This window comes from Coregonus lavaretus, assembly GCF_964263955.1.
Source record: "Coregonus lavaretus genome assembly, chromosome: 40".
NCBI classification, from domain to species: Eukaryota; Metazoa; Chordata; class Actinopteri; order Salmoniformes; family Salmonidae; genus Coregonus; species Coregonus lavaretus.
This window is the reverse complement of record NC_140027.1, coordinates 4882650-4909220: the sequence shown is the minus strand read 5'-3', so window position 1 is coordinate 4909220 and position 26571 is coordinate 4882650. Positions and strand designations below refer to the sequence as shown.

The 26571-nt window shown below is 46.1% G+C and overlaps 1 protein-coding gene across 1 annotated transcript in view; it reads right to left on the bottom strand.

Moving 5' to 3' along the window:
• Positions 1-12677: 12677 nt before the first annotated feature.
• Positions 12678-26571, bottom strand: part of LOC311113637 (keratin, type I cytoskeletal 42-like) — a gene marked incomplete at both ends in the record, with an annotated part of 43100 nt that continues 29206 nt past the window's right edge. Inside the window, 3 exons of the mRNA XM_084156906.1 lie at positions 12678-12784; positions 12905-12993; positions 13476-13529. Of these exons, the coding sequence (XP_084013032.1) occupies positions 12678-12784; positions 12905-12993; positions 13476-13529 (250 nt within the window). The remainder of the gene's footprint in view (positions 12785-12904; positions 12994-13475; positions 13530-26571) is intronic.

The following is a 26571-nucleotide window of genomic DNA, read 5'->3' as shown; positions in this document are numbered from 1 at the left end:
GAGAGAAGGACAATAGTTGAACAGTTCTGAACAAATTAATTTATTCTAAAATGAAGAAGCAGGAGAGAGAGAGAGAGAGAGAGAGAAAGAGAGAGAGAGAGAGAGAGAGAGGGAGAGAGAGAGAGAGAGAGAGAGAGAGAGAGAGAGAGAGAGAGAGAGGAGAGAGAGAGAGAGAGAGAGCTAGCTAGCTGTAGTTGGTTGTATTTCTTTTCAACTTTCATTTACTTAGCCAGCAAATGCAGCTATCTAGTTTAACCTACTTAAACACCTTGCTCAAACAGAGAGGGATGCTATGTTAGCTAGCTGGCTATGGTTATCCAACACTGGAACTCTTCCAAGTCAAGATAAGCTTTTGGTTTGATTAATTTATTGCCACTGGGGCCCGCCGGGGTAACTGCTAAACTGCTTGCTGTACTGCATGATTTTAGCAGGTTTACTCACGTGTTAATTATTGTAGCTATGTTGATTATGACGTTAGCTAATATGGTGACAAAGATGTAGACTGTGCAGCAGTTAGAGGTTATGATATTGTCACGACTTCCTCCGAGGCTTCGACGATGCTAGCCAGCTTGGGAGAAGCGATGGATTGGGTTCTCCAGGTCATCCAACGCCTGGAGAGGAGAGGACCTGATCTGTCGGGACCAGCTGGGCGACCGGATCCAGCCACCCACACCCCAGCACCCAGAGGGATCCATATCTCCCGACCACAGGATTTCGAAGGGGCAGCTGCTCTCTGCCAGGGATTCCTCCTATAACTGGAGCTATATTATTCCGCCCTCGTCTCCTGTCTCTCGGGGAAAGCCCTGGAGTGGGCCAACGCGGTTTGGAGTGAAGGAGGAGCCCCGTTGGACAACTACGGGGAGTTCGCTCGCCTCTTCCGTGCAGTCTTCGACCGCCCGCCCGAGGGTAGAGAGGCGGGCGAGGGGACGAGGACCGCGCAGGACTTCACCCTGGAACGAGCGGGCCCTCATCGACCACTTCCGGTGCCATCTGCGAGAGGACGTCCGACGGGAGCTAGCCTGCTGGGACACCATGTTGTCCTTCATCCAACTGGTGGACATGGCCATCCGGTTGGACAACCTGCTGGCTGCTAGAGGACGTCCTGGGAGGGGTCTGCCCGTTCCACCCCCCCCCCCCCCAACCCGAATCACGAGATGGAGCTGGTGGAGCGGCGATCCGGGAGAGCAGAAGACGACAGCGCCAGTGTCACTCTCGTGGCGCGAGAGGACATTCTCCTTCACAAGGTCGTCAGCGTTCTTTTGGGTCTGGAGGCGGCAGGCAGGGCACTTTCGCGTCACCCCAGGTATCGAACACCCACACTCGTTCAGAGCCCTCTGCTACGCACTGTACACTTCCTATCCACTTTCCTGATTACATTGTAGTTCCCCAGTGTAAGGCGCTGGTCGATTCAGGCGCAGCTGGGAACTTTGTGGACAGGTCATGTTCACAAAGTCAAGGCATTACATTGGTTCCCCTATCCATTCCACTCCCCATCAGAGCACTTGACAAGCAAGTCACTTTTTTTATTATTGAGTCTCCTGATTTCCCTGTTGTGTTAGGTCTTCCCTGGTTAGCACTACACAACCCCACCTTTTCATGCCCGCAGAGGGTTCTCACGGGGTGGTCGCGAGAGTCTCAGGGTAGGTGTCTAGGTGTTTCCATTGGTGCAACCACGGTGGAAAGTCCAGACAGTACCTTCACCGTGTGCATTCTCCTCAAATACCCCGATTTGGCGCACGCGTTTTCCAAAACGCAAGCGACCAAATTACCACCTCATCAAGCGGGGGATTGCGCGATAAACCTCCGGGTAGATGCTGTGCCTCCCAGGAGTCATGTGTATCCCCTGTCGCAGGCTGAAATGGAGGCTATGGAGACATCCGTCTCCAAGTCCCTGCGCCAGGGGTGCATAGGTCCCTCCACTTCACCCGCCTCCTCAAGTTTATTTTTTGTGAAGAAGAAAGACCTCCGGAGGTCTGTGCCCTTGCACTGTTTACCGAGCAAGGGGAAAATACGTTATAGTTATCCTCTACCCCTCATTCCATCTGTGATCTAGTCAATGCATGGTGCACGCTTCTTCACAAAATTAGATCTCCGTAGTGCGTACAACCTGGTGCGTGTCCGAGAGGGGGACGAGTGGAAGACAGCATTCAGCACCACCACTGGGCATTACGAATACCTGGTGATGCCTTACGGTTTGATGAATGCTCCATCCGTCGTCCAGTCCTTTGTGAACGAGACGTTTCGGGACATGCTTGGTCGCGGTGTAGTGGTCTACATCGATTACATTTTGGTGTATTCCGCTACGCGTGCCGAGCATGTGTTCCTTGTTCACAAAGTGCTGGCCCGACTGTTGGAACATGACCTTTATGCCAAGGCAGAATAGTGTCTGTTTTTCCAACAGTCCGTCTCCTTCATCAGATACTGCATTACCACCTCAGGTGTGGAGATGGAGGGAGATCGCATTTCAGCCGTGCGTAATTGGCCGACTCCAACCCCGGTAAAGGAGGTGCAGTGCTTTATTGGCTTTGCCAACTACTATAGGAGGTTTATCCGGGGCTTTGGCAAGGTCGCAGCTCCCATCACATCACTGTTGAAGGGTGGGCCATCCCTACTCCGCTGGTCTGCTGAGGCTGACAGGGCATTCAGTAACCTGAGGGTTCTGTTCACCTCAGCCCCGGTACTGGCCCATCCCAATCCATCACTACCATTCGTAGTGGAGGTGGATGCGTCCGAGGTAGGGATAGGCGCTGTCCTATCTCAACGCTCGGGCACGCCACCCAAGCTCCGCCCCTGTTCCATCTTCTCCAAGATGCTCAGCCCGGCGGAGCAGAACTACGACGCTGGTGATCGGGATCTGTTGGCTGTTGTCCAAGCCCTGACCGTGTGGAGGCACTGGCTCGATGGGGCGAAACACCCTTTCCTCGTCTGGACGGACCACCGTTAACTGGAGTACATCCGGGCAGCGAGGAGGCTGAACCCTCGCCAGGCCATGTGGGCCCTATTCTTCACCTGGTTTGACTTTACACTATCTTACATCCCGGCTACGAAGAACGTGAAGGCAGACGCATTGTCACAGCTGTACGACCCAGAGGAGAGGCCCATAGACAACACCCCCATACTCCAGGCCTCCTGCATTGTGGCACGGTAGTATGGGCGATGGACGCAGACATAGAGCGGGCATTACGCACAGAGCCATCTCCACCTCAGTGTCCAACTGGGCTGCAGTACGTGCCTTCTCTTGTCCGTGACCATCTGATATATTGGGCACACACGTCCCCCTCCTCTGGTCACCCAAGTATCGGTCGTACAGTGCGCTGCCTGACCAGAAAGTACTGGTGGCCTACCTTGGCTAAGGACGTGAGGGTGTATGTCTCCTCCTGCTCGGTTAGCGCCAGAGTAAGGCACCTAAGCACCTCCCAGCGAGTAAGTTACAGCCCTTACCAGTTCCACAATGGCCATGGTCCCACTTGTGTATTGACTTCCTTACTGATCTTCCCCTCTCTCAAGGTAACACCACCATCCTGGTCGTTGTGGACCGCTTTTCCAAAACCTGCCGCCTCCTTCCTCTGCCCGGTCTCCCCACGGCCCTGCAGACTGCAGAGGTCCTGTTTACAGACGTGTTCCGGCACTACGGGGGTGCCAAAGGACATAGTGTCTGACCGGGGTCCCCAGTTCATATCCAGGGTCTGGAAGGCGTTCATGGAACATCTGGGGGTCTCGGTCAGCCTGACCTCTGGTTTTCACCCTGAGTCTAATGGTCAGGTAGAACGGGTGGATCAGGATTTGGGTAGGTTCCTGCGGTCCTACTACCAGGACCAGCCGGGGGAGTGGTCAGTGTTCTTGCCATGGGCCGAATATGCCCAGAACTCTCTCCGCCACTCCTCCACTAACCTAACACAATTTCAATGTGTTTTAGGTTATCAGCCGGTTCTGGTACTGTGGCATCAGAGCCAGATCGAGGCTCCTGCGGTGGATGACTGGTTTCGGCGTGTGGAGGAGACGTGGAACACTGCCCACGTCCACCTCCAACGTGCCGTGCGTCGCCAGAAGGCCAACGCTGACCGCCACCACAGTGAGGCCCTGGTCTTCGTACCGGGTGATCGGGTCTGTCTCTCGACCCGGAATCTGTCCCTCCGCCTGCCCTGCCGGAAGCTGAGCCAACGGTTTGTGGGGCTGTTCAAAGTCCTGAGGAGAATTAAAGAGGTTACTTATAGGTTATTACTCACTCCAGATTATCGCATTAACCCCTCTTATATAGGTTGTAGGTTGGGAGCTTTTGTGAAAGAGCACAGTTAGAAAGATATGGCATATAGAAGCAAAACAGATGGACATCATGAAAATGATCGGAGTTCAAGAGTAAAAACAAACAAAATAGAATTATTGTAAAATTGACTGTGTCCATAAAATATATATATATAGTATGTATAAGCTGGAAGTAGAGGCCTAAGCATTGTTGTTCACTAGTTTACTCCAAGTAGGGAAAGGGTGGCAGGGTTGGAAAGTAATAAAGGGGAATATATATTTTTTAAAGGATATGTATGTGTCACGTTCGTCAAACACAGTGGACCAAGGCGCAGCGTGATATGCGAACATACTTTTATTTATATTCACCCACACGAACAAAACAACAAACGATACGTGAAGTCCTTGGTTTACAACATAAAACCAACACGGAACAAGATCCCACAAAACACTGTGGAAAACAGGCTGCCTAAGTATGGTTCCCAATCAGAGACAACAAGCAACAGCTGACACTCGTTGCCTCTGATTGAGAACCACCCCGGCCAACACAGAAACACATGAGCTAGATAAAGAACCTAGAACACAAACACATATAAACTACACACCCTGGCTCAACATAACAGAGTCCCAGAGCCAGGGCGTGACAGTACCCCCCCCAAAGGCGCGGACTGCGACCGCGCCAAACATAAACCGAACAGGGGAGGGCCGGGTGGGCACTCCTCCTCGGAGGCGGTTCCGGCTCCGGGCTTGACCACCACCCTCCAACAATCCCCCCGTAGCGCCCCTGGTCCGGTCTGGCCCCGCTGGCTGGAGCTGGACTGGACATCGGTGGAGCGGATTGCTTAGGCTCCGATGTGGAGCAGCTGACCGGTACCTGACCAGGCACCGGTGACCCAGGCACGGGCTGTGCCGGACTGACGACGCGCACCACAGGCTTGGTGCGGGGAGCAGGAACGAGCCGGACCGGGCTGACAACGCGCACCACAGGCTTGGTGCGGGGAGCAGGGACGGGCCGAACCGGGCTGACGAAGCGCACCACAGGCTTGGTGCGGGGAGCAGGAACAGGCCGGGCCGGGCTGGCGACGCGCACCATTGGCTTGGTGCGGGGACCAGGAACAGGCCGGGCCGGGCTGGCGACGCGCACCATTGGCTTGGTGCGGGGAGCAGGAACAGGCCGGGCCGGGCTGGCGACGCGCACCATTGGCTTGGTGCGGGGAGCAGGAACAGGCCGGGGTGGCGACGCGCACCATTGGCTTGGTGCGGGGAGTAGGAACAGGCCGGGCCGGGCTGGCGACGCACACCATTGGCTTGGTGCGGGGAGCAGGAACAGGCCGGGCCGGGCTGGCGACGCGCACCGTAGGCTTGGTGCGAGAGGCAGGAACAGGCCGGACCGGGCTGGCGACGCGCATCACAGGCTTGGTGCGAGGGACAGGAACAGGCCGGACCGCACTGGGAACACACACCACTGGCCTTACCCGGGGATCAGGAACGGGCCGGACCGGACTGGCAACACACCTCAATACCTCTCGCCGTGCCTCTACATTTTCCTTCCCTCTACTCGCCAATGGCGCCCGTAACCCGGTGGCCTTCTCTCCTTGTCCACTAACTCGCCCCTTATCTGCCTCCAGCAGCCCCGTCGTCCACGGTGTGAGCCCCCCCCCTAAAAATGTATTGGGCTTGTCTCTCCCCCGTGGATATGGCCTCCATGGCTCTCGCCAGACTCTCCATCCTCTGCTCCCAAGTCCAACCTATCTCCTCCTCACGCTGCTTGACCCAGTCGAGGTGGACATCCGCTAAAGTTACCTCCGGCGTGTACTCCTGGACACGCTGCTTGGTCCAGTATTGGTGGGATCTTCTGTCACGTTCGTCAAACACAGTGGACCAAGGCGCAGCGTGATATGCGAACATACTTTTATTTATATTCACCCACACGAACAAAACAACAAACGATACGTGAAGTCCTTGGTTTACAACACAAAACCAACACGGAACAAGATCCCACAAAACACTGAGGAAAACAGGCTGCCTAAGTATGGTACCCAATCAGAGACAACAAGCAACAGCTGACACTCGTTGCCTCTGATTGAGAACCACCCCGGCCAACACAGAAACACATGAGCTAGATAAAGAACCTAGAACACAAACACATAGAAACTACACACCCTGGCTCAACATAACAGAGTCCCAGAGCCAGGGCGTGATATGTGTATGTATGTATGTATGTGTGTATGTATGCGTGTGTATGTGTGTATATGTGTATATATATATATATATACAGTATTTCACAAAAGTGAGTACACCCCTCACATTTTTGTAAATATTTGAGTATATCTTTCATGTGACAACACTGAAGAAATGACACTTTGCTACAATGTAAAGTAGTGAGTGTACAGCTTGTATAACAGTGTAAATTTGCTGTCCCCTCAAAATAACACAACACACAGCCATTAATGTCTAAACCGCTGGCAACAAAAGTGAGTACACCCCTAAGTGAAAATGTCCAAATTGGGCCCAAAGTGTCAATATTTTGTGTTGCCACCATCATTTTCCAGCACTGCCTTAACCCTCTTGGGCATGGAGTTCACCAGAGATTCACAGGTTGCCACTGGAGTCCTCTTCCACTCCTCCATGACGACGTCACGGAGCTGGTGGATGTTAGAGACCTTGCACTCCTCCACCTTCCGTTTGTGGATGCCCACAGATGCTCAATAGGGTTTAGGTCTGGAGACATGCTTGGCCAGTCCATCACCTTTACCCTCAGCTTCTTTAGCAAGGCAGTGGTCGTCTTGGAGGTGTGTTTGGGGTCGTTATCATGTTGGAATACAGCCCTGCGGCCCAGTCTCCGACGGGAGGGGATCATGCTCTGCTTCAGTATGTCACAGTACATGTTGGCATTCAAGGTTCCCTCAATGAACTGTAGCTCCCCAGTGCCGGTAGCACTCATGCAGCCCCAGACCATTTACATTTTTACATTTACATTTTTAGTCATTTAGCAGACGCTCTTATCCAGAGCGAATTACAGTTAGTGAGTGCATACATTATTTTTATTTTTCATACTGGCCCCCCGTGGGAAATGAACCCACAACCCTGGCGTTGCAAACGCCATGCTCTACCAACTGAGCTACATCCCTGCCTGCCATTCCCTCCCCTACCCTGGACGACGCTGGGCCAATTATGCGCTGCCCCATGCGTCTCCCGGTCGCGGCCGGCTACGACAGAGCCTGGATGACACTCCCACCATCATGCTTGACTGTAGGCAAGACACACTTGTCTTTTGTACTCCTCACCTGGTTGCCGCCACACACGCTTGACACCATCTGAACCAAATAAGTTTATCTTGGTCTCATCAGACCACAGGACATGGTTCCAGTAATCCATGTCCTTAGTCTGCTTGTCTTCAGCAAACTGTTTGCGGGCTTTCTTGTGCATCATCTTTAGAAGAGGCTTCCTTCTGGGACGACAGCCATGCAGACCAATTTGATGCAGTGTGCGGCGTATGGTCTGAGCACTGACAGGCTGACCCCCCACCCCTTCAACCTCTGCAGCAATGCTGGCAGCACTCATACGTCTATTTCCCAAAGACAACCTCTGGATATGACACTGAGCACGTGCACTCAACTTCTTTGGTCAACCATGGCGAGGCCTGTTCTGAGTGGAACCTGTCCTGTTAAACCGTTGTATGGTCTTGGCCACCGTGCTGCAGCTCAGTTTCAGGGTCTTGGCAATCTTCTTATAGCCCAGGCCATCTTTATGTAGAGCAACAATTCTTTTTTTCAGATCCTCAGAGTTCTTTGCCGTGAGGTGCCATGTTGACCTTCCAGTGACCAGTATGAGGGAGTGTGAGAGCGATGACACCAAATTTAACATACCTGCTCCCCATTCACACCTGAGACCTTGTAACACTAATGACACATTTTCACTTAGGGGTGTACTCACTTTTGTTGCCAGCGGTTTAGACATTAATGGCTGTGTGTTGAGTTATTTTGAGGGGACAGCAAATTTACACTGTTATACAAGCTGTACACTCACTACTTTACATTGTAGCAAAGTGTCATTTCTTCAGTGTTGTCACATGAAAAGATATACTCAAATATTTACAAAAATGTGAGGGGTGTACTCACTTTTGTGAGAAACTGTATATATATATATAAAACATGGGGGATTGGAAGTGATGCAGACAATTACATTGATGGAAGTTACAATCTATCTGCAATATTAAGCTAATTTAGCAGACACTCAGCCAGAGCAACTTGCAGCCGATGGGGATATAGGTTATATTGATTTATCTTTATCATTATATAAATGAAATTGAATTTTGACAGATATATGCTTCCATAGATAGTAACAGAGAGCAGTGGTAATTGGGAAACTTTTGAATATGGAATAAAACATCTTCATAACCTGGTGTTGACATCATTTCATGATTACATTAATAATATGTATATATAAAAATATGTTTAAAAAAATAAAAATAAATACAGCCATTGACCAGACATTAAATAAAGCATACTTCATATTTACATAAAGTTAGCTACAGTACACTTGACAGGCGACACCACTACACTGCTCCATTCCAAAGCAACATAACAAACTATTGAGAGTGCAATGGACGTTGTTCTTCTCAGGAATGCAGATTGTGAACCCTGGATGGCCCTCAATTGTACTTCCTTGATTCTTCATGTCCTTTCTCCTTTCCCCCTCCTCAAAATGCATTCGAGGAGAAGATCCAAGGTCCCTACCCTCGGACCTTCTCCACCAATGCATTTCTAGAAGGAGACGAGGAAATGGACACACAGGATCAAGGAAAGGCTAAATGAGATCCACCACCTGTGTTCTTCGGAGGGGAGGTACAGGGAGGGGTCACCTGGGGGCATGTGGGAGAGGGATGGGCCCTCGCAGACTAAACATGTCCCCACTGGACGAGTGTCGACAAGGGGCCTTCCACAAACCAGAGTGCCTCTTTGATCTCCATGGATTGCTTGAAGAGCTCTGCTGCTTTCTCAAAGACCCCCTTCACATAGCTGGGGGAAAGAGAGGGAGGAGGAAGGAGAAGAAGATGGAGAGAAGAGAGAACCAGGTTCATAAAGAGATATGGGGTTGATGACAATGATGATAAAACTAGTCGTTCAGCTTATAGTACTGTATGTATATTAACAATCAAATGGAGTGTGTGTGTGTGTACTCACCTGAGTACAGCTAGTTCTGTCTCTCCGACCCGTGGGTGTGAGCATCACAGACTGTCCTCTTACACTCTCAGAGCCTTTTCATGCAGGGGTAGCGCCTCACTATGCTTCTTCTGTCACAAAATAACACACAGTCAGACCAATGTCCAGACAGAATCTGGGAGAAACAATCTGAATTTCCATTTGAAGTCCAATTAAGCTGGGAAGTCAAATCAAACCATACACATGCTGTATGCTTTCCAGCACTTCCCATCTTTCCCTAATATGGATGCAGCAGACATGGGTTTAATGTGAAAAATCATTTCAAACACTTTATCTGTGCCTGTTTGAGCTTGCCTGGCTTAATAAACCAAACCAAAAGTCCCAAAACTGCAAACCCCACACATCTGGCGCTCCAGGCAAACTCAAGCAAACGCTCAAGTATTTGAAAGGATTTTTCAAGTATTTTAACCCTGGTCTGGTATGCAGTGAACTGTTAGCAGTGTTGGTCCTCTCACCAGTTGGCAGCAGAGTACAGCCAGGTTGACCAATGCTGTGGCCATACTGGGGTGTTTGGGTCCAAAACTATTCTCCCTGATGTCCAGAGCCAGCTCATGCTTAGGAACAGACTTATCCAGCTTCCCCTGGACAACACACACATCTTCTCTGTCAGCTTCACAAATCAGGATTACACACAAGCTACAAGCTAATAGAATTTGTGGTAGGTGAGGAACAAGAATTCAAGATCTCTAGGCTAACTGTCAAATGACAATGCACATAAAGTTACCAGACATGGGACGGTTACACAGACTCAGATTAAGCCTACATCTGGAGTGGACTAAAAGCAATTTTAATGTGTACTCTCTTTAGACGAGGACTTAACCAAAGTATTTATTCCATTGTCTTTTTAATTTTAGTTTTTAATTTATCTTATGTGGTGTTCACGGTGTTTGTTGGGTCTGTTCTGTTTGTGTGTAAAATCAATAGCAATGTTAAAAGGAGGGGTTCACTTACTCTGAACCAAATCTCTATTTTACATATAAATAGCATGTTATAGAAGGGTCCAGACACTTTTTTGTGATTTCACTTGGTTTTGAGAAACTTACCCCACCCGCGACAGACTTCCTCATTGCTCGTTCTGCAGTATGGGGGCTGAGGATACACATGAACAAAGGCTCCAAAATCACCCAAATACTTCCTTTTAGAAACGGCAAAGCTCTCAGTATATTGATGCAGGTCTTTAGATGTTGTAAACATGAAATTGTGTCATTCAGAACTTTATCTGCAACGTTACATTCCTTTTTGTTGCGACTAGGGGAAACGGCTCAAGTCCTGACGCAACAAAGCATCCCCAAACCATCACACTATGGTATGAGGTTCTTACTGTGGAATGCAGTGTTTGGTTTTCACCAGACATAATGGGACCCATCTCGTCCAAGAAGTTGACTCAAATTTGCCAAAAAGCACCTGGAAGCACATGGATGATCATCAAGACTATTGGAAGAATGTTCTATGGACAGATGAGTCAAAAGTATAACTTTTTGGACGACATGGGTCCCATTTTGCCTGCCGAAAACAAACACTGCATTCCACAGTAAGAACCTTATACTGTACCAACGGTCAAGCATGGTGGTGGTATTGTGATGGTTTAGGGATGCTTTGCTACCTCAGGACCTGGACGACTTGCCTTAATAGAAGGAACCATGAATTCTGCTCTGTATCAGAGAATTCTACAGGAGAATGTCAGGCCATCCGTCTGTGAGCTGAAGCTGAAGCGCACAATCAAGTCTACATGACAATGGCTAAAAAGCAACACATTTGATGTTTTGGAATGGCCTAGTCGAAGTCCAGACCTAATCCCAATTGAGATGTTGTGGCAGGACTTGAAACGAGCAGTTCATGCTTGAAAACTCACAAATGTCGCTGAGTTAAAGCAGTTCTGCATGGAAGAGTGGGCCAAAATTCCTCCAAAGTGACGTGAGCGTCTGATCAACAACTCCAGGAAGTGTTTGGTTGGAGTCATTGCAGCTAAAGGTGGCACAACCAGTTGAGTGTAAGGGGGCAATCACTTTTTCACACAGGGGCATTGGGTGTTGCACAACTTTGTTTATTAAATAAACGAAATAAGTATATAATTGTTTGGTTATTTTTTCACTCAGGTTCCCTTTATCTAATATTAGGTTTTGGTTGAAGATCTGATAACATTCAGTATCAAAATTATGCAAAAGTAGAGAAAATTAGAAAGGGGGCAAATACTTTTTCACAGCACTTTATATAATTATATATTTAGACTAACTGGAAACAGGAAATTAATGCGCAAAATGAAGAACTTGCTCTAGCTATATTCAACCTACTTTGTTTTGCTTATTTGCTGCTCACTCCTGCAGAATTTTGTTCTTCCTCTTCTTCCCTCACTTTTTTCTCAACATTTAAAAAAATGAACATGACATGTCTACTAGCCTGCTCTGTTTGGTATTCCCGCCTCCTTCCATTTTCATTGGTTGCCTGATGCTTTCTGCTCTGAGAACATGTTTGAGTAAGTGAAACTCCCATGAGGGTTATGCTCATATAATATAGGGTACAGTATGTGTTGGCCTCATCCACTCTGCAAAGGTGTTTTTTCCCCAGCTTTGTAGAGGACAGCAACGGACCATCAATTATGATATCAGTGTGCTGAAATGCATTGACGTCTAGATTTTATCAACAGCCACATGTATCATGTGTCGTAGGCTTACAGTGTCGTAAACCTACAGAACATGAACTTTAAACCTGTCATAGAGTATAGAGAATATACATGACTTGTGGTCCTGGGAGTATACAATGGAGCTAAAATAGCTTTATAATGGCTGATGACGCAAGTAATATTTTCCCTGATGTCATTTATGTAACTGAAATAATCTGTTTCCACTTTACTCAAATTAGATCCATTTCACTTTTTAATTGGGATGACCAAATATGTTTAAATGAGAGACATGCCACCTGTTGGCAAAGAATGGAAGAACGGGAAAAACACATTCTATAAATAATATTCAATTTGCTATATGATAGAGCCATATAAGAGTTATAAGGTAACATTAGTAAATTACATCAGTTATCATTCAGCTGATGCAATCCTGTCAGAAGGGAAATATTACAATATGCAACCATGAACATATATATATATGGGGCTTGAACCCCCGTCATCAGGGGTATGTGTGGTCCAGGGGTATGTGTGGTCCAGGGGTACGTGTGGTCTGTTACCGCTTCACCAGATTCCGGAACTATTTGGCCTTCTCAGTTTATATCCTGGACCTTCTCATCAACTGAGGTGGACACCACCTTCCCATCCACCATCTCCTCCACGATCACCCTCACACGCTTCTGCATGTGTGGGTTGTACTCTGTGGAAAGAGCCACAAAACAGGAATTAATTAATTAATTAATTGTGCGTATGATGGGTAACAACACTTGATTATTTCACTGATTCATTCATTTGATTAATTATTCTCCTGCTTGCTCACCTTCCACCACTTCCTGGACGTGTTGTACTTCCTGGACCTTCTCAACCATGATCACTTTCCTGACCTCCTGTCGGGTCTCCACATGCCTACTGGTAGATACACAGGGACAGCTTACGGACAGCTAAACTCACCAACACACATCTTGATCTTCTAGTTTGCAATGAGGTGCTAATAAACAGATGTCATTCACTGAACCCACTGCACTGTACCTGTATTGAGAAGGAGACGGGACAGTTTACACAGAGCATTGTGGGTACTGTAGTACACCATGCCAACCAACTGTGTATTTTTCTAACACCAGTATATATTTATGGTCTCTGTCCCCCCTCTCTCTTCCACTAACCGCTCCCTCTCTCTACTTCTGTCTTTCCTTTCTCCCTTTCTCTACCCTCCCTCCACTCTCATCCTGCATTCCCTCCTCCCTCCTCTCTTCGCCAACCCCCAATTACTACAACTTGCTCAATCTCCATCCTCCCTCTACACTCTCCGCTCTTTCCATTCCCCCAACTCGCTATCCCCCCATCCCAATCCCCCTCCCTCTCTTTCCTGCCCCTCCATTAACCCCTCTCACCTGAGTCCCTCTCCATCCAACAGCCTCCTGTACTCAGCGATCTCCATCTCCAGCCTAATCTTGATGTCCAGGAGGATCTGGTACTCATCTCCTCCAGCACCTTGCTCATGTCCACTGAGGAAGAATAGTCCATCTCCACATTCACAGCACCACACTGCTGTGTCCGCATCAAATCCATCTCCTAACAACAGGAAAAGGGGGACAAATTGTGTCATAATACCTGGGATTTGTAGTTTACTTATATACAGGGAAGGCTAAAAGTACCTGAAAACAATGAGTTACTGTATATTTGAGTACTAATAACAGTGAAGTTGCACAGTTCTTCAACGATCAACAAGATAAATACTGAGACAATAGGAATTACACCTCTAATCTATCACTGGATTAGAGGAAAGTATTCAGACCCCTTGACTTTTTCCACATTTTGTTATGTTACAGCCTTATTCTAAAATGGATTTAATAAATAAAAAATCCTCAGCAATCTACACACAATACCCCATAATTAAAAAGCTAAAACTGTTGTTTTTCTTTACATTTTTGCACATCTATTAAAAACAAAAACAGAAATACCTTATTTTCATAAGTATTCAGACCCTTTGCTATGAGACTCGAAATTGAGCTCGGGTGTATTCTGTTTCCATTGATCTTCCTTGAAATGTTTCTACAACTTGATTGGAGTCCACCTGTGGTAAAAAAAAAATGATTGGACATGATTTGGAAAGGCCCACACCTGTCTATATATGAGGTCCCACAGTTGACAGTGCATGTCAGAGCAAAAACCAAGCCATGAGGTCGAAGGAATTGTCCGTAGAGCTCTGAGACAGGATTGTGTCGAGGCACAGATCTGGGGAAGGGTAGCAAAAAATGTCTGCAGCATTGAAGGTCCCCAAGAACAGAGTGGCCTCCATCATTCTTAAGTGGAAGAAGTTTGGAAACACCAAGACTCTTCCTAGAGCTGACCACCCGGCCAAACTGAGCAATCGGGGGAGAAGGGCCTTGGTCAGGGAGGTGACCAAGAACCCGATGGTCACTCTGACAGAAATTCAGAGTTCCTCTGTGGAGATGGGAGAACCTTCCAGAAGGACAACCATCTCTACAGGACTCCACCAACCAGGCCTTTATGGTACAGTGGCCAGACGGAAGCCACTCCTCAGTAAAAGCCACATGACAGCCCGCTTGGAGTTTTCCAAAAACTAAAGACTAAAAACTAAAGACACTCAGACCATGAGAAACAAGATTCTCTGGTCTGATGAACCCAAGATTGAACTCTTTGGGCTGAATGCCAAGTGTCACGTCTGGAGGAAACCTGGCACCATCCCTACGTTAAAGCATGGTGGTGGCAGCATCATGCTGTGGGGATATTTTTCAGCGGCAATGACTGGGAGACTAATCAGGATCGAGGCAAAGATGAACGGAGCAAAGTACAGAGAGATCCTTGATGAAAACCTGCTCAGGACCTCAGACTGGGTAGAGGGTTCACCTTCCAACAGGACAACGACCCTAAGCACAGAGCCAAGACAATGCAGGACTGGCTTCGGGACAAGTCTCAGAATGTCCTTGAGTGGCCCAGCCAGAGCCTGGATTTGAACCCAATCAAACATCTCTGGAGAGACCTGAAAATAGTAAAAGTGTGCAGCAAGTGTGCAACATATCACAAAATGTGGAAAAAGTCAAGGGGTCTATACTATTCAGACCCCTTGACTTATTCCACGTATCTCCCATTCTTCTCTGCAGATCCTCTCAAGCTCTGTCAGGTTGAGTGGGGAGCGTCGCTGCACAGCTATTTTCAGGTCTCTCCAGAGATGTTCGATCGGGTTCAAGTCCGGGCTCTGGCTGGGCCACTCAAGGACATTCAGAGACTTGTTCCGAAGCCACTCTTGCGTTGTCTTGGCTGTGTGTTAGGGTTGTTGTCCTGTTGGAAGGTGAACCTTCTTCCCAGTCTGAGGTACAGAGTGCTCTGGAGCAGGTTTTCATCAAGGATCTCTCTGTACTTTGCACCGTTCATCTTTCTTTCAATCCTGACTAGTCTCCCAGTCCCTACCGCTGAAAAAAATACACACAGCATGATGCTGCCACCACCATGCTTCACCGTAGGGATGGCGCCAGGTTTCTTCCAGACGTGACACTTGGCATTCATGCCAAAGAGTAAAGTCTTGGTTTCATTAGATCAGAGAATCTTGTTTCTCATGGTCTGAGAGTTCTTTAGGTGCCTTTTGGCAAACTTCAAGCGGACTGTCATGTCCCTTTTACTGAAGAGTGGCTTCCATCTGGTCACTCTACCATAAAGGCCTGATAGTTGGAGTGCTGCAGAGATGGTTGTCCTTCTGGAAGGTTCTCCCATCTCCACAAAGGAACTCTGGAGCTATGTCAGGCCCTTCTCCCCTGATTGCTCAGATTGGCCGGGTGGCCAGCTCTAGGAAGAGTCTTGGTGGTTCCAAATTTCTTACATTTAAGAATGATGGAGGCCACTCTGTTCTTGGGGACCTTCAATGCTGCAGACATTTTTTGCTACCCTTCCCCAGATCTGTACCTCAACACAATCCTGTCTCGGAGCTCTACGGACAATTCCTTCGACCTCATGGCTTGGACATACACTGTAAACTGTGGGACTTTATATAGACAGGCTTGTGCCTCTCCAAATCATGTCCAATCAATTGAATTTACCACAGGTGGACTCCAATCAAGTTGTAGAAACATCTCAAGGATGATCAATGCAAACAGGATAAACCTGAGCTCAATTTCGAGTCTCATGGCAAAGGGTCTGAATATTTATATAAATAAGTTATTTCTGTTTAGAATATTATGCATTTTCTAACATTTCTAAAAACCTGTTTTCGCTTTGTCATTATGGGGTATTGTAGGTAGATTGATGAGGGAAAAAAAGTAATTTAATCAATTTTAGAATAAGGCTGTAACGTAACCAAAGTGGAACAATTCAAGGTGTCTGAATACTTTCCGAATGCACTGTATGTTGTTGCTCTGTCAGGTTTTGAGCTGGTGTCGGAGGTGACTGATGAGGAGCTCAAGGCAGCCTTAGGCCCTGTCCCTGACCTCCCAGAGGACATCACTGTGGCCTACTCCATCCCTGAGAAGGTCAGTACCAAATACAGTGTCTTGCAAAAGTATTCATCCCTCTTGGCGTTTTTCCTATTTTGTTGCATTACAACCTGGTGAAGTGAAATGAAAAAAATAACGTACAAAAATATATATATATATCAATAACGGAAAAGTGGTGTGTGCATATGTATTCACCCCCTTTGCTATGAAGCCCCTAAATAAGATCTGGTGCAACCAATTGTCTTCAGAAGTTGGAGTAAAGGGGGGGGGGGGGGGTAGAAGGATTACTGTATCCTATCCCAGGTATTCCTTAAAGAGGTGGGGTTTCAAATGTCTCCGGAAGGTGGTGAGTGACTCCGCTGTCCTGGCGTCGTGAGGGAGCTTGTTCCACCATTGGGGTGCCAGAGCAGCGAACAGTTTTGACTGGGCTGAGCGGGAACTATGCTTCCGCAGAGGTAGGGGAGCCAGCAGGCCAGAGGTGGATGAACGCAGTGACCTCGTTTGGGTGTAGGGACTGATCAGAGCCTGAAGGTACGGAGGTGCCGTTCCCCTCACAGCTCCGTAGGCAAGCACCATGGTCTTGTAGCAGATGCGAGCTTCAACTGGAAGCCAGTGGAGTGTGCGGAGGAGCGGGGTGACGTGAGAGAACTTGGGAAGGTTGAACACCAGACGGGCTGCGGCATTCTGGATGAGTTGTAGGAGTTTAATGGCACAGGCAGGGAGCCCAGCCAACAGCGAGTTGCAGTAATCCAGATCTCAGTATGTATACACCTGTTCTGAAAGGCCCCAGAGTCTGCAACACCACTAAGCAAGTGGCACCATGAAGACCAAGGAGCTCTCCAAACAGGTCAGGGACAAAGTTGTGGAGAAGTACAGATCAGGGTTGGGTTATAAAAAAATATCTGAAACTTTGAACATCCCACGGAGCACCATTAAATCCATTATTGAAAGATGGAAAGAATATGGCACCACAACAAATCTTCCAAGAGAGGGCCGCCCACCAAAAGTCACAGAGCAGGCAAGGAGGGCATTAATCAGAGAGGCAACAAAGAGACCAAAGATAACCCTGAAGGAGCTGCAAAGCTCCCCAGTGGAGATTGGAGTATCTGTCCATAGGACCACTTTAAGACGTATTCTCCACAGAGCTGGGCTTTATGGAAGAGTGGCCAGAAAAAAGCCATTGCTTAAAGAAAAAAATAAGCAAACATGTTTGGTGTTCGCCATAAGTCATGTGGGAGATTCCCCAAACATATGGAAGAAGGTACTCTGGTCAGATGAGACAAAAATTTAACTTTTTGGCCATCAAGGAAAACGCTATGTCTGGCGCAAACCCAACACCTCTCATCACCTCGAGAACAGTGGCTAGATGTGCCAAGCTTACAGAGACATACCCCATAAGACTTGCAGATGTAATTGCTGCAAAAGGTGCCTCTACAAAGTATTGACCTTGGGGGGTGAATAGTTATAAACGCTCCAGTTTTCTGTTTTTTTGTCTTATTTCTTGTTTGTTTCACAATAAAAAATTATTTTGCATCTTCAAAGTGGTAGGCATGTTGTTTAAATCAAATGATACAAACCCCCAAAAACTCAATTTTAATTCCAGGTTGTTAGGCAACAAAATAGGAAAAATGCCAAGAGGGGTGAATACTATCGAATTCACCTTTTAACGGTGTGATTCGAAATGGTCGGTGATCTGTTTTTTAACTTGGCTTTCAAATACTTTCGAAAGTCAGGGCAGGGTGGATATAGGTCTGTAACAGTATGGATCCAGAGTGTCACCCCCTTTGAAGAGGGGGATGAACGTGGCAGCTTTCCAATCTCTGGGGATCTCAGACGTTTTGAAAGAGAGGTTGAACAGGCTAGTAATAGAAAGAAAGGGTCCAGATTGTTTAGCCCAGCTGATTTGTAGGGGTCCAGATTTTTCAGCTCTTTCAGAACATCAGTTGTCTGAATTTGTGTGAAGGAGAAGCGGGGGGGCATGGGCAAGTTGTAGCGGAGGGTGCAGAGCTGGTGGCCGGGGTAATGGTAGCAAAGTGGAAAGCATGGCCAGCCGTAGCAAAATGCTTGTTGAAATTCTCGATTATTGTAGATTTATCGGTGGTGACAGTGTTTCCTAGCCTCAGTGGTAGTTGGGTTAGGAGCTGCTCTTATTTTCCATGGACATTACAGTGTCCCAAAACGTTTTGGAGTTAGTGCTACAGGATGCACATTTCTGTTTGGAAAAGCTAGCCTTTGCTTTCCTAACTGATTGTGTATATTGGTTCCTGACTTCCCTAAAAAGTTGCATATCGCGGGGGCTGTTCGATGCTAATGCAGTACGCCACAGGATGTTTTTGTGCTGGTCAAGGGCAGTCAAGTCTGAGGAGAACCAGGGGCTATATCTGTTCTTAGTTCTGCATTTTTTGAATGGGGCATGCTTATTTAAGATTGAGAGGAAAGCACTTTTAAAGAACAACCAGGCATCCTCTACTGACGGAATGAGGTCAATATCCAACCAGGATACCCGGGCCAGGTCAATTAGAAAGGCCTGCTCGCTAAAGTGTTCTAGGGAGCGGTTGACAGTGATGAGGGGTGGTCGTTTGACCGCGGACCCATTACGGACGCAGGCAATAAGCCAGTGATCGCTGAGATCCTGGATGAAGACAGCGGAGTTGTATTTAGAGGATAAATTTGTCAGGATGATATCTATGAGGGTGCCCATGTTTACAGATATGGGGTTGTACCTGGTAAGTTCGTTGATAATTTGTGTGAGATTGAGGGCATCTAGTTTAGATTGTAGGTTGGCCGGGGTGTTAAGCATATCCCAGTTTAGGTCACCAAGCAGTACAAACTCTGAGGATAGATGGGGGGCAATCAGTTCACATATGGTGTCCAGGGCACAGCTCGGGGCTGAGGGGGGTCTGTAGCAAGCAGCAACAGTGAGAGACTTATTTCTGGAAAGGTGGGTTTTTAGAAGTAGAAGCTCAAACTATTTGAGCACAGACTTGGATAGTACGATAGAGCTCTGCAGGCTATCTCTACAGTAGGTCCTCTGTAGCTCAGCTGGTAGAGCATGGCGCTTGTAACGCCAGGGTAGTGGGTTCGATCCCCGGGACCACCCATACCTGGGGCGGCAGGTAGCTTAGTGGTTAAGAGCGTTGTGCCAGTAACCGAAAGGTTGCTGGTTCTAATCCCCGAGCCGACTAGGTGAAAAATCTGTCGATGTGCCCTTGAGCAAGGCACTTAACCCTAATTGCTCCTGTAAGTCGCTCTGGATAAGAGCGTCTGCTAAATGACTGTAAATGTAAAAAAATACATATAAAAATGTATGCACGCATGACTGTAAGTCGCTTTGGATAAAAGCGTCTGCTAAATGGCATATTATTATTATATTATAGATTGCAACCCCACCCCCTTTGGCAGTTCTATCGAGATGGAAAATGTTGTAGTTGGGGATGGACATTTCTGAATTTTTGGTGGCCTTCCTAAGCCAGGATTCAGACACTGCTAGAACATCAGGGTTGGAGAAGTGTGCTAACGCAGTGAATAACTCAAACTTAGGGAGGAGGCTTCGAATGTTAACGTGCAAGAAACCAAGGCTTTTACGGTTACAGAAGTCAACAAATGATAACGCCTGGGTAGTAGGAGTGATACTGGGGGCTACAGGGCCTGGGTTAACCTCTACATCACCAGAGGAACAGAGGAGGAGTAGAATAAGGATACGGCTAAAGGCTTTAAGTACTGGTCTTCTAGTGCGTTGGGTAAAGAGAAAAAAAGGGGCAGATTTCCGGGCGTTGTAGAATAGATTCAGGGCATTATGTACAGACAAGGATATGGAAGGATATGAGTACAGTAGAGGTAAACCTAAGCATTGGGTAACGATGAAAGAAATAGCATCACTGGAGGCACCGATTGTATGGGGGGTGGGACAAAGGAGCTATCTAAGGCAGGTTGAGCTGGGCTGGGGGATCTTCAGTGAAATAGTACAACAAGAAATAACCGAAACAGCAATAAGCAAGGCATATTGACATGGGAGAGAGGCATAAAGCAATCAAAGGTGTTATTCGAGAGAGCTAAGACAACAGCTGGTAATGGCGACAAAGTTTGGGCTGAGGCTAAACATAAACAGGATGCGGTACCGTAAAAAGGAACAGTCCAGCAGGCATCAGCTGTGTAGCTGAGTTATCATAAGGTCCGGTGAACAGCAATAGGAGAGTTTGGAGGTAGTTCGGGGGTTGCTATAGCACTGACGAGCAAGAGGCCACGGCTAGCGTGTGCTAGCGGGCCGGGGCTAGCATATGGATCTTCCTGGTCGACGTCATAACGGGAAGCCTGTTGTAACCACATCAGACGATTTCGTCGGCAGATCAGTCGTGTTGGATCGGCGGAGCTCCGTGTCAACACTAGGAGGTCCCGTCCGGTTGACAGAGAGGTAGATAGCCGGGAGATGGGCCTGGCTCTAGGCTAGCTCAAGGCTGATTAGCCAACAACAACGTCCATTTGGTTGCAGCTAGCTAGCTGCGATGATCCGGTGTCAAAGGTCCAGTAATTCAGTGATTCCGGCAGAAAAAATTATATGTTCTGGGTCTATAACGCGCTGTGCAGACAGTGCAGAATGGCCGATAATAGTACAGGCTAGAGCTGGCTGGTAGGTAGTACAGGCCACGGACAATGGTGAAAAAACGCTAACGGTGGCTAATAGCAAGTAGCTAGTTAGCTGGCTACTCCCGTCCGGTAGACAGAGCGGTAGATAGCTGGGATATGGGGCTAGCTCAAGGCTAACTGGTGCTTACTTCGGGGGCAGTGGTGATTAGCCAAACAGCAACATCAATTCGGTTTCGACTAGCTAGTTGCGATCCGGTGTTAATGTCCAGTGATTCAGTTATTCTGGCAAAAAAAATCGATTTTCTGGGTGAAAACCGCTAACGGTGGCTAATAGCAAGTAGCTAGTTAGCTGGCTAGCTAGTTTCAACTGGAGATTCTAGATAAAAGGTAAGTCAATAATAGAATCCGTTCCACATTGAGTGAGGCGGGTTGCAGGAAATATATTTTGTAGAAGGATGAAAAGTGTGATAGGGAAATATGTACGAAAAATACAAAAAATACAAAAAATACAAAAAACAGGCTATTTACACAGACATTCAACAAAGAACACGACCGCACTGCTACGCCATCTTGGATATATAATCTCCACCCGGCACATCCAGAAGGGGACTGGCCACCCCTCAGACCCTGGTTCCTCTCTAGGTTACTTCCTAGGTTTCTGCCTTTCTAGGGAGTTTTTCCTAGCCACCGTCCTTCTACATCTGTATTGCTTGCTGTTGAGGTTTTAGGGTTTCTGTATAGCACTTTGTGACATCTGCTGATGTAAAAAGGGCTTTATAAATACAATTTGATTGATTGATTGATTGTAGTATCTGTATGGTCAGCACAGAAAAGCCAAGTCCTCATGTATCAGTGGAGGCTGGTGAGGGGAGGACGGCTCATAGTAATGGCTGGAATGGAATGGATTGAATGAAAGGTTAGCAAACATATGGAAACCATGTGCTTGATACCATGACATTCATTCTGTTTCAGCCGGTACTATGAGCCATCCTCTGATTTAAATTGACACTAGCCACCACTGCTATGTATGAAGTAAAAGTAATTGGCAGATCTGAAGTAGTTTCAAGTAACAATGGCTTTTCTACTACTTACTTAAACTGCATACTATTTAGAATGCACTGCTTAGTAAAAACTAATGCAGTACGCAACTAATATCAACATACTATGCTCATCCATGCTGCGAAGGCGTCATCTAATGATCAGTTGCTTTGAATCCTGTGGTGAATTATTATTAATGAACTGTAGAGTTTAATGGACTATGAGGTAGAACTGGGTTAATCAAGAGCATAAAGTTTGAATTCTTTGTTACTGGGCCAGGAATTGTATTGGGTCATTTAATTTCACTGTGTGGGTGAGTAGAGAGGGATTCTGCCCTAGGGTCAGATTGCTTGCTCTTACTTAGATCCATGGTTGTCTTATCATATCAAAGACTGAAACTGGCTTGGGCCGTTTGTTTTTCTTTTCGAACACAGTGAAAAGAGCCAGGGTTCAACAGAGTTTAAACTAAACATGAGTGTTTTTGCAAGATAAGGATTGATTGATTGTAGTACTCTGAACTTAATGAAAGTTGAGTTTAGCCACTCTCAGAGACAAAGGAAGTGGGCGGAGCAATAAAAGAGCTGGAAAACTGAAGAGGACTATATAAGATGGAGGGAGACCGTAAGGGGGTGTGCCTTTCTGCAGACTGGTATCGGCTTTGTTGAAAACTTTTATGAAGTCATTTCATGATGCAACAAAAACTCTGTAAGACCTTATTTGTAATAAAGTATAGTGGTTAATTTCCACAACAATCCCGCCATTCTGATTATCAGCTGTGGTCAAAAACATGTAGGTCTCAAAAGACGGTTCTCTTCCTCAGTAGTGTGCAGCAAATTCTACTAGATGAAAAGCCGAAATCAGTACATCCTACAATTTAAAGCATACTACATTTCTGAAATTTCACATACTGTATAACGTTCTATTTTCGCATACTCAAAATGCCTACTATTTAGAACACTGGAATGGGTATTCGGACACGGCCCATTAAACATTTTTCGTCATTAGGGGAGACGGTCAAGGAGACGGAACAAGAGTCTAGAGGAGCTGATGGCTCAGATGAGGAAAATATAGCTAGGACCAGAAGACACCTCTGTTTTCAGACAACCCTCATAGGCTACGTCACAAATGAAACCCAATACTATAGAGTGCACTACTTTTGACCAGGGCCCATTCTGTTAAATTAGCTTGAAGTAATGGACCAGGTACATACAAATGTTAGCTGTATAATTAACTGTGCTTATGTATCACCTGTTGAACGAGAGGAAAGATTGTTGTAACACTCGGAATTGAATAAGTAATCAATCACTGCATTATGGATGCAATTACTACGACTGGATAGAACTTCTAAAACGTTTTGAATGATGGTGAATGAGGGCCAACATTTCTCTGCATGACAAACCTGCCTTTACTGTATCTGCTCCATGTCAAGCTCTGGTCCAGGGCCTAACATGTGGTTTGAGCCTTAATAGCTCAAGCTGCACATAACGCCCTGGACCAGAGCTACTCCATGTCATACTCTTTGTCATACTCTTTGAGTCACTGTTTAAACTGATATATACACTACCGGTCAAAAGTTTTAGAACACCTACTCATTCAAGGGTTTTTCTTTCTTTTTACTATTTTCTACATTGTAACTACATCAAAACTATAAAATAACACATATGGAATAATTTACTAAGCAAAAAAGGGTTAAACAAATCAAAATATATTTTATATTTGAGTTTCTTCAAATAGCCACCATTTGCCTTGATGACAGCTTTGCACACTCTTGGCATTCTCTCAACCAGCTTCATGAGGTAGTCACCTGGAATACATTTCAATTAACAGGTGTGCCTTCTTAAAAGTTAATTTGTGGAATTTCTTTCCTTCTTAATGCATTTGAGCCAATCAGTTCTGTTGTGACAAGGTAGGTGGGGTATACAGAAGATAGCCCTATTTGGTAAAAGACCAAGTACATATTATGGAAAGAACAGGTCAAATAAGCAAAGAGAAACGATAATCCATCATTATTTTAAGACATGAAGGTCAGTCAACACAGAACATTTCAAGAACTTTTAATGTTTCTTCAAGTGCAGTTGCAAAAACCATCAAGAGCTATGATGAAACTGGATCTCATGAGGACCGCCACAGGAATGGAAGACCCAGAGTTACCTCTGCTGCAGAGGATAAGTTCATTAGAGTTACCAGCTTCAGAAATTGCAGCTGAAATAAATGCTTCACAGAGTTCAAGTAACAGACACATCTCAACATCAACTGTTCAGAGGAGACTGTATGAATCAGGCCTTCATGGTCGGATAATGAATCTAGTACTGAAAGCAAAAGCTACAGCTAGTTGCACTGCAGTGCATAAAATGTGGTGAGTAGTTGACTCAAAGAGAGAGAAAGACAACATTTAAACAGTTTTTACAAATTAATTTATTCAGAAATGAGAGAGACTGAGAGCTGTATTTCATTTTATTTTTAATTTTATTTTTTCACTTTCATTACTTAGCTATCAAATGCAGCTAGCTAGTTTAACCTACTCAAACACCTGGCTCAAACAGAGGGAAGCTTTGTTAACTAGCTGGCTATGGCTATCCAAGCTTTTGGTTTTGTTAATTTGTTGCCACCGGGGCCCACCGGTATAACTGCTAAATTGCTTACTGATTGTACAATATACTACATTATTTTTGCGGGTTTACTAACGCATTAGTTATATTAGCTATGTTGACTATGATGTTGCTTTAGCTAATATGGTAACAATGATGTAGGCTGTGTTTTTTGCCTGGTCACAGATAGCTGATGTGTTGTGCATTGAAGTCCACAAGCAAATTGAAAAGGTGAGAGAAGGAAAGCACAAAGATGCGAGAATGAATGCAACGTGGCCGCTATGAAAGTGATCTGTGCTTACGTGTGATCAGGGGTATATTCATTCCACCGATTCTGTTGAAAAACCTTTCTTAAACGGAAGCAAACGGAACAAAAAGGGGATAAACATACCTGAATTTGGCCAATAGAAACTTTCGTTTGCAACTGTTGATTACACCCTAGATCAGCTAGATGCAGGCAAGAGTGGGCAAGGCGGTATTGAATGTGTCACTGTATGTCGCCTCAAATGTTTTCTCTGGACCTGTGTGCACCTGCATTGTAAACTTTCATTCATAGACTAGCTTGTAGCAACCGCATGATGGGTAAAGGGAATATTCGAGCATCATGTAGAAGCCTAAACCTATCGATGTTACATTGAACTGGGTGAATGGAATATGAATGACAGTCATCCAATATGCTGTAATAGAAATAAGGCCATGCTCATTAAAAAAAATGTCGTCCTCCCTCATCTTAAACGGCACTGACCTCCACTGCTGTAAAGATGTTTCTTTCAGCTTTTTAGTTGACAACAACACACCCTCAGTTATGATATCAGTGTCCTGAAATGCATTGACATCTAGATTTTATCAACAGCCAAATGGATCATGTAGCGTCGGTGTCGTAAACCTACAGAACATAAACTTTAAACCCGTCATAGAGTACAGAGAACATACATTGCTTGTGATCCTGGGAGTTTACAATGGAGCTAAAATAGCTTTATAATGGCTGATGACGCAAGTAATATTTTCCCTAATGTCACTTATGTAACTGTAATAATCTGTTTCCACTTTTAATTGGGCTGGCCAGAGATGTTTAAATGAGAGAAATGCCACCTGGTGGCAACGAATGAAACAACGGGAAAAACACATTCAAGAAATAATATTCAATTTGCCATATGATAGAGCCATATACAGTGGGGAAAAAAAGTATTTAGTCAGCCACCAATTGTGTAAGTTCTCCCTCTTAAAAAGATGAGAGAGGCCTGTTATTTTCATCATAGGTACACGTCAACTATGACAGACAAAATGAGAAAAAAAAATCCAGGAAATCACATTGTAGGATTTTTTATGAATTTATTTGCAAATTATGGTGGAAAATAAGTATTTGGTCAATAACAAAAGTTCCTCAATACTTTGTTATATACCCTTTGTTGGCAATGACACAGGTCAAACGTTTTCTGTAAGTCTTCACAAGGTTTTCACACACTGTTGCTGGTATTTTGGCCCATTCCTCCATGCAGATCTCCTCTAGAGCAGTGATGTTTTGGGGCTGTCGCTGGGCAACACGGACTTTCAACTCCCTCCAAAGATTTTCTATGGGGTTGAGATCTGGAGACTGGCTAGGCCACTCCAGGACCTTGAAATGCTTCTTACGAAGCCACTCCTTCGTTGCCCGGGCAGTGTGTTTGGGATCATTGTCATGCTGAAAGACCCAGCCACGTTTCATCTTCAATGCCCTTGCTGATGGAAGGAGGTTTTCACTCAAAATCTCACGATACATGGTCCCATTCATTCTTTCCTTTACACAGATCAGTCGTTCTGGTCCCTTTGCAGATAAACAGCCCCAAAGC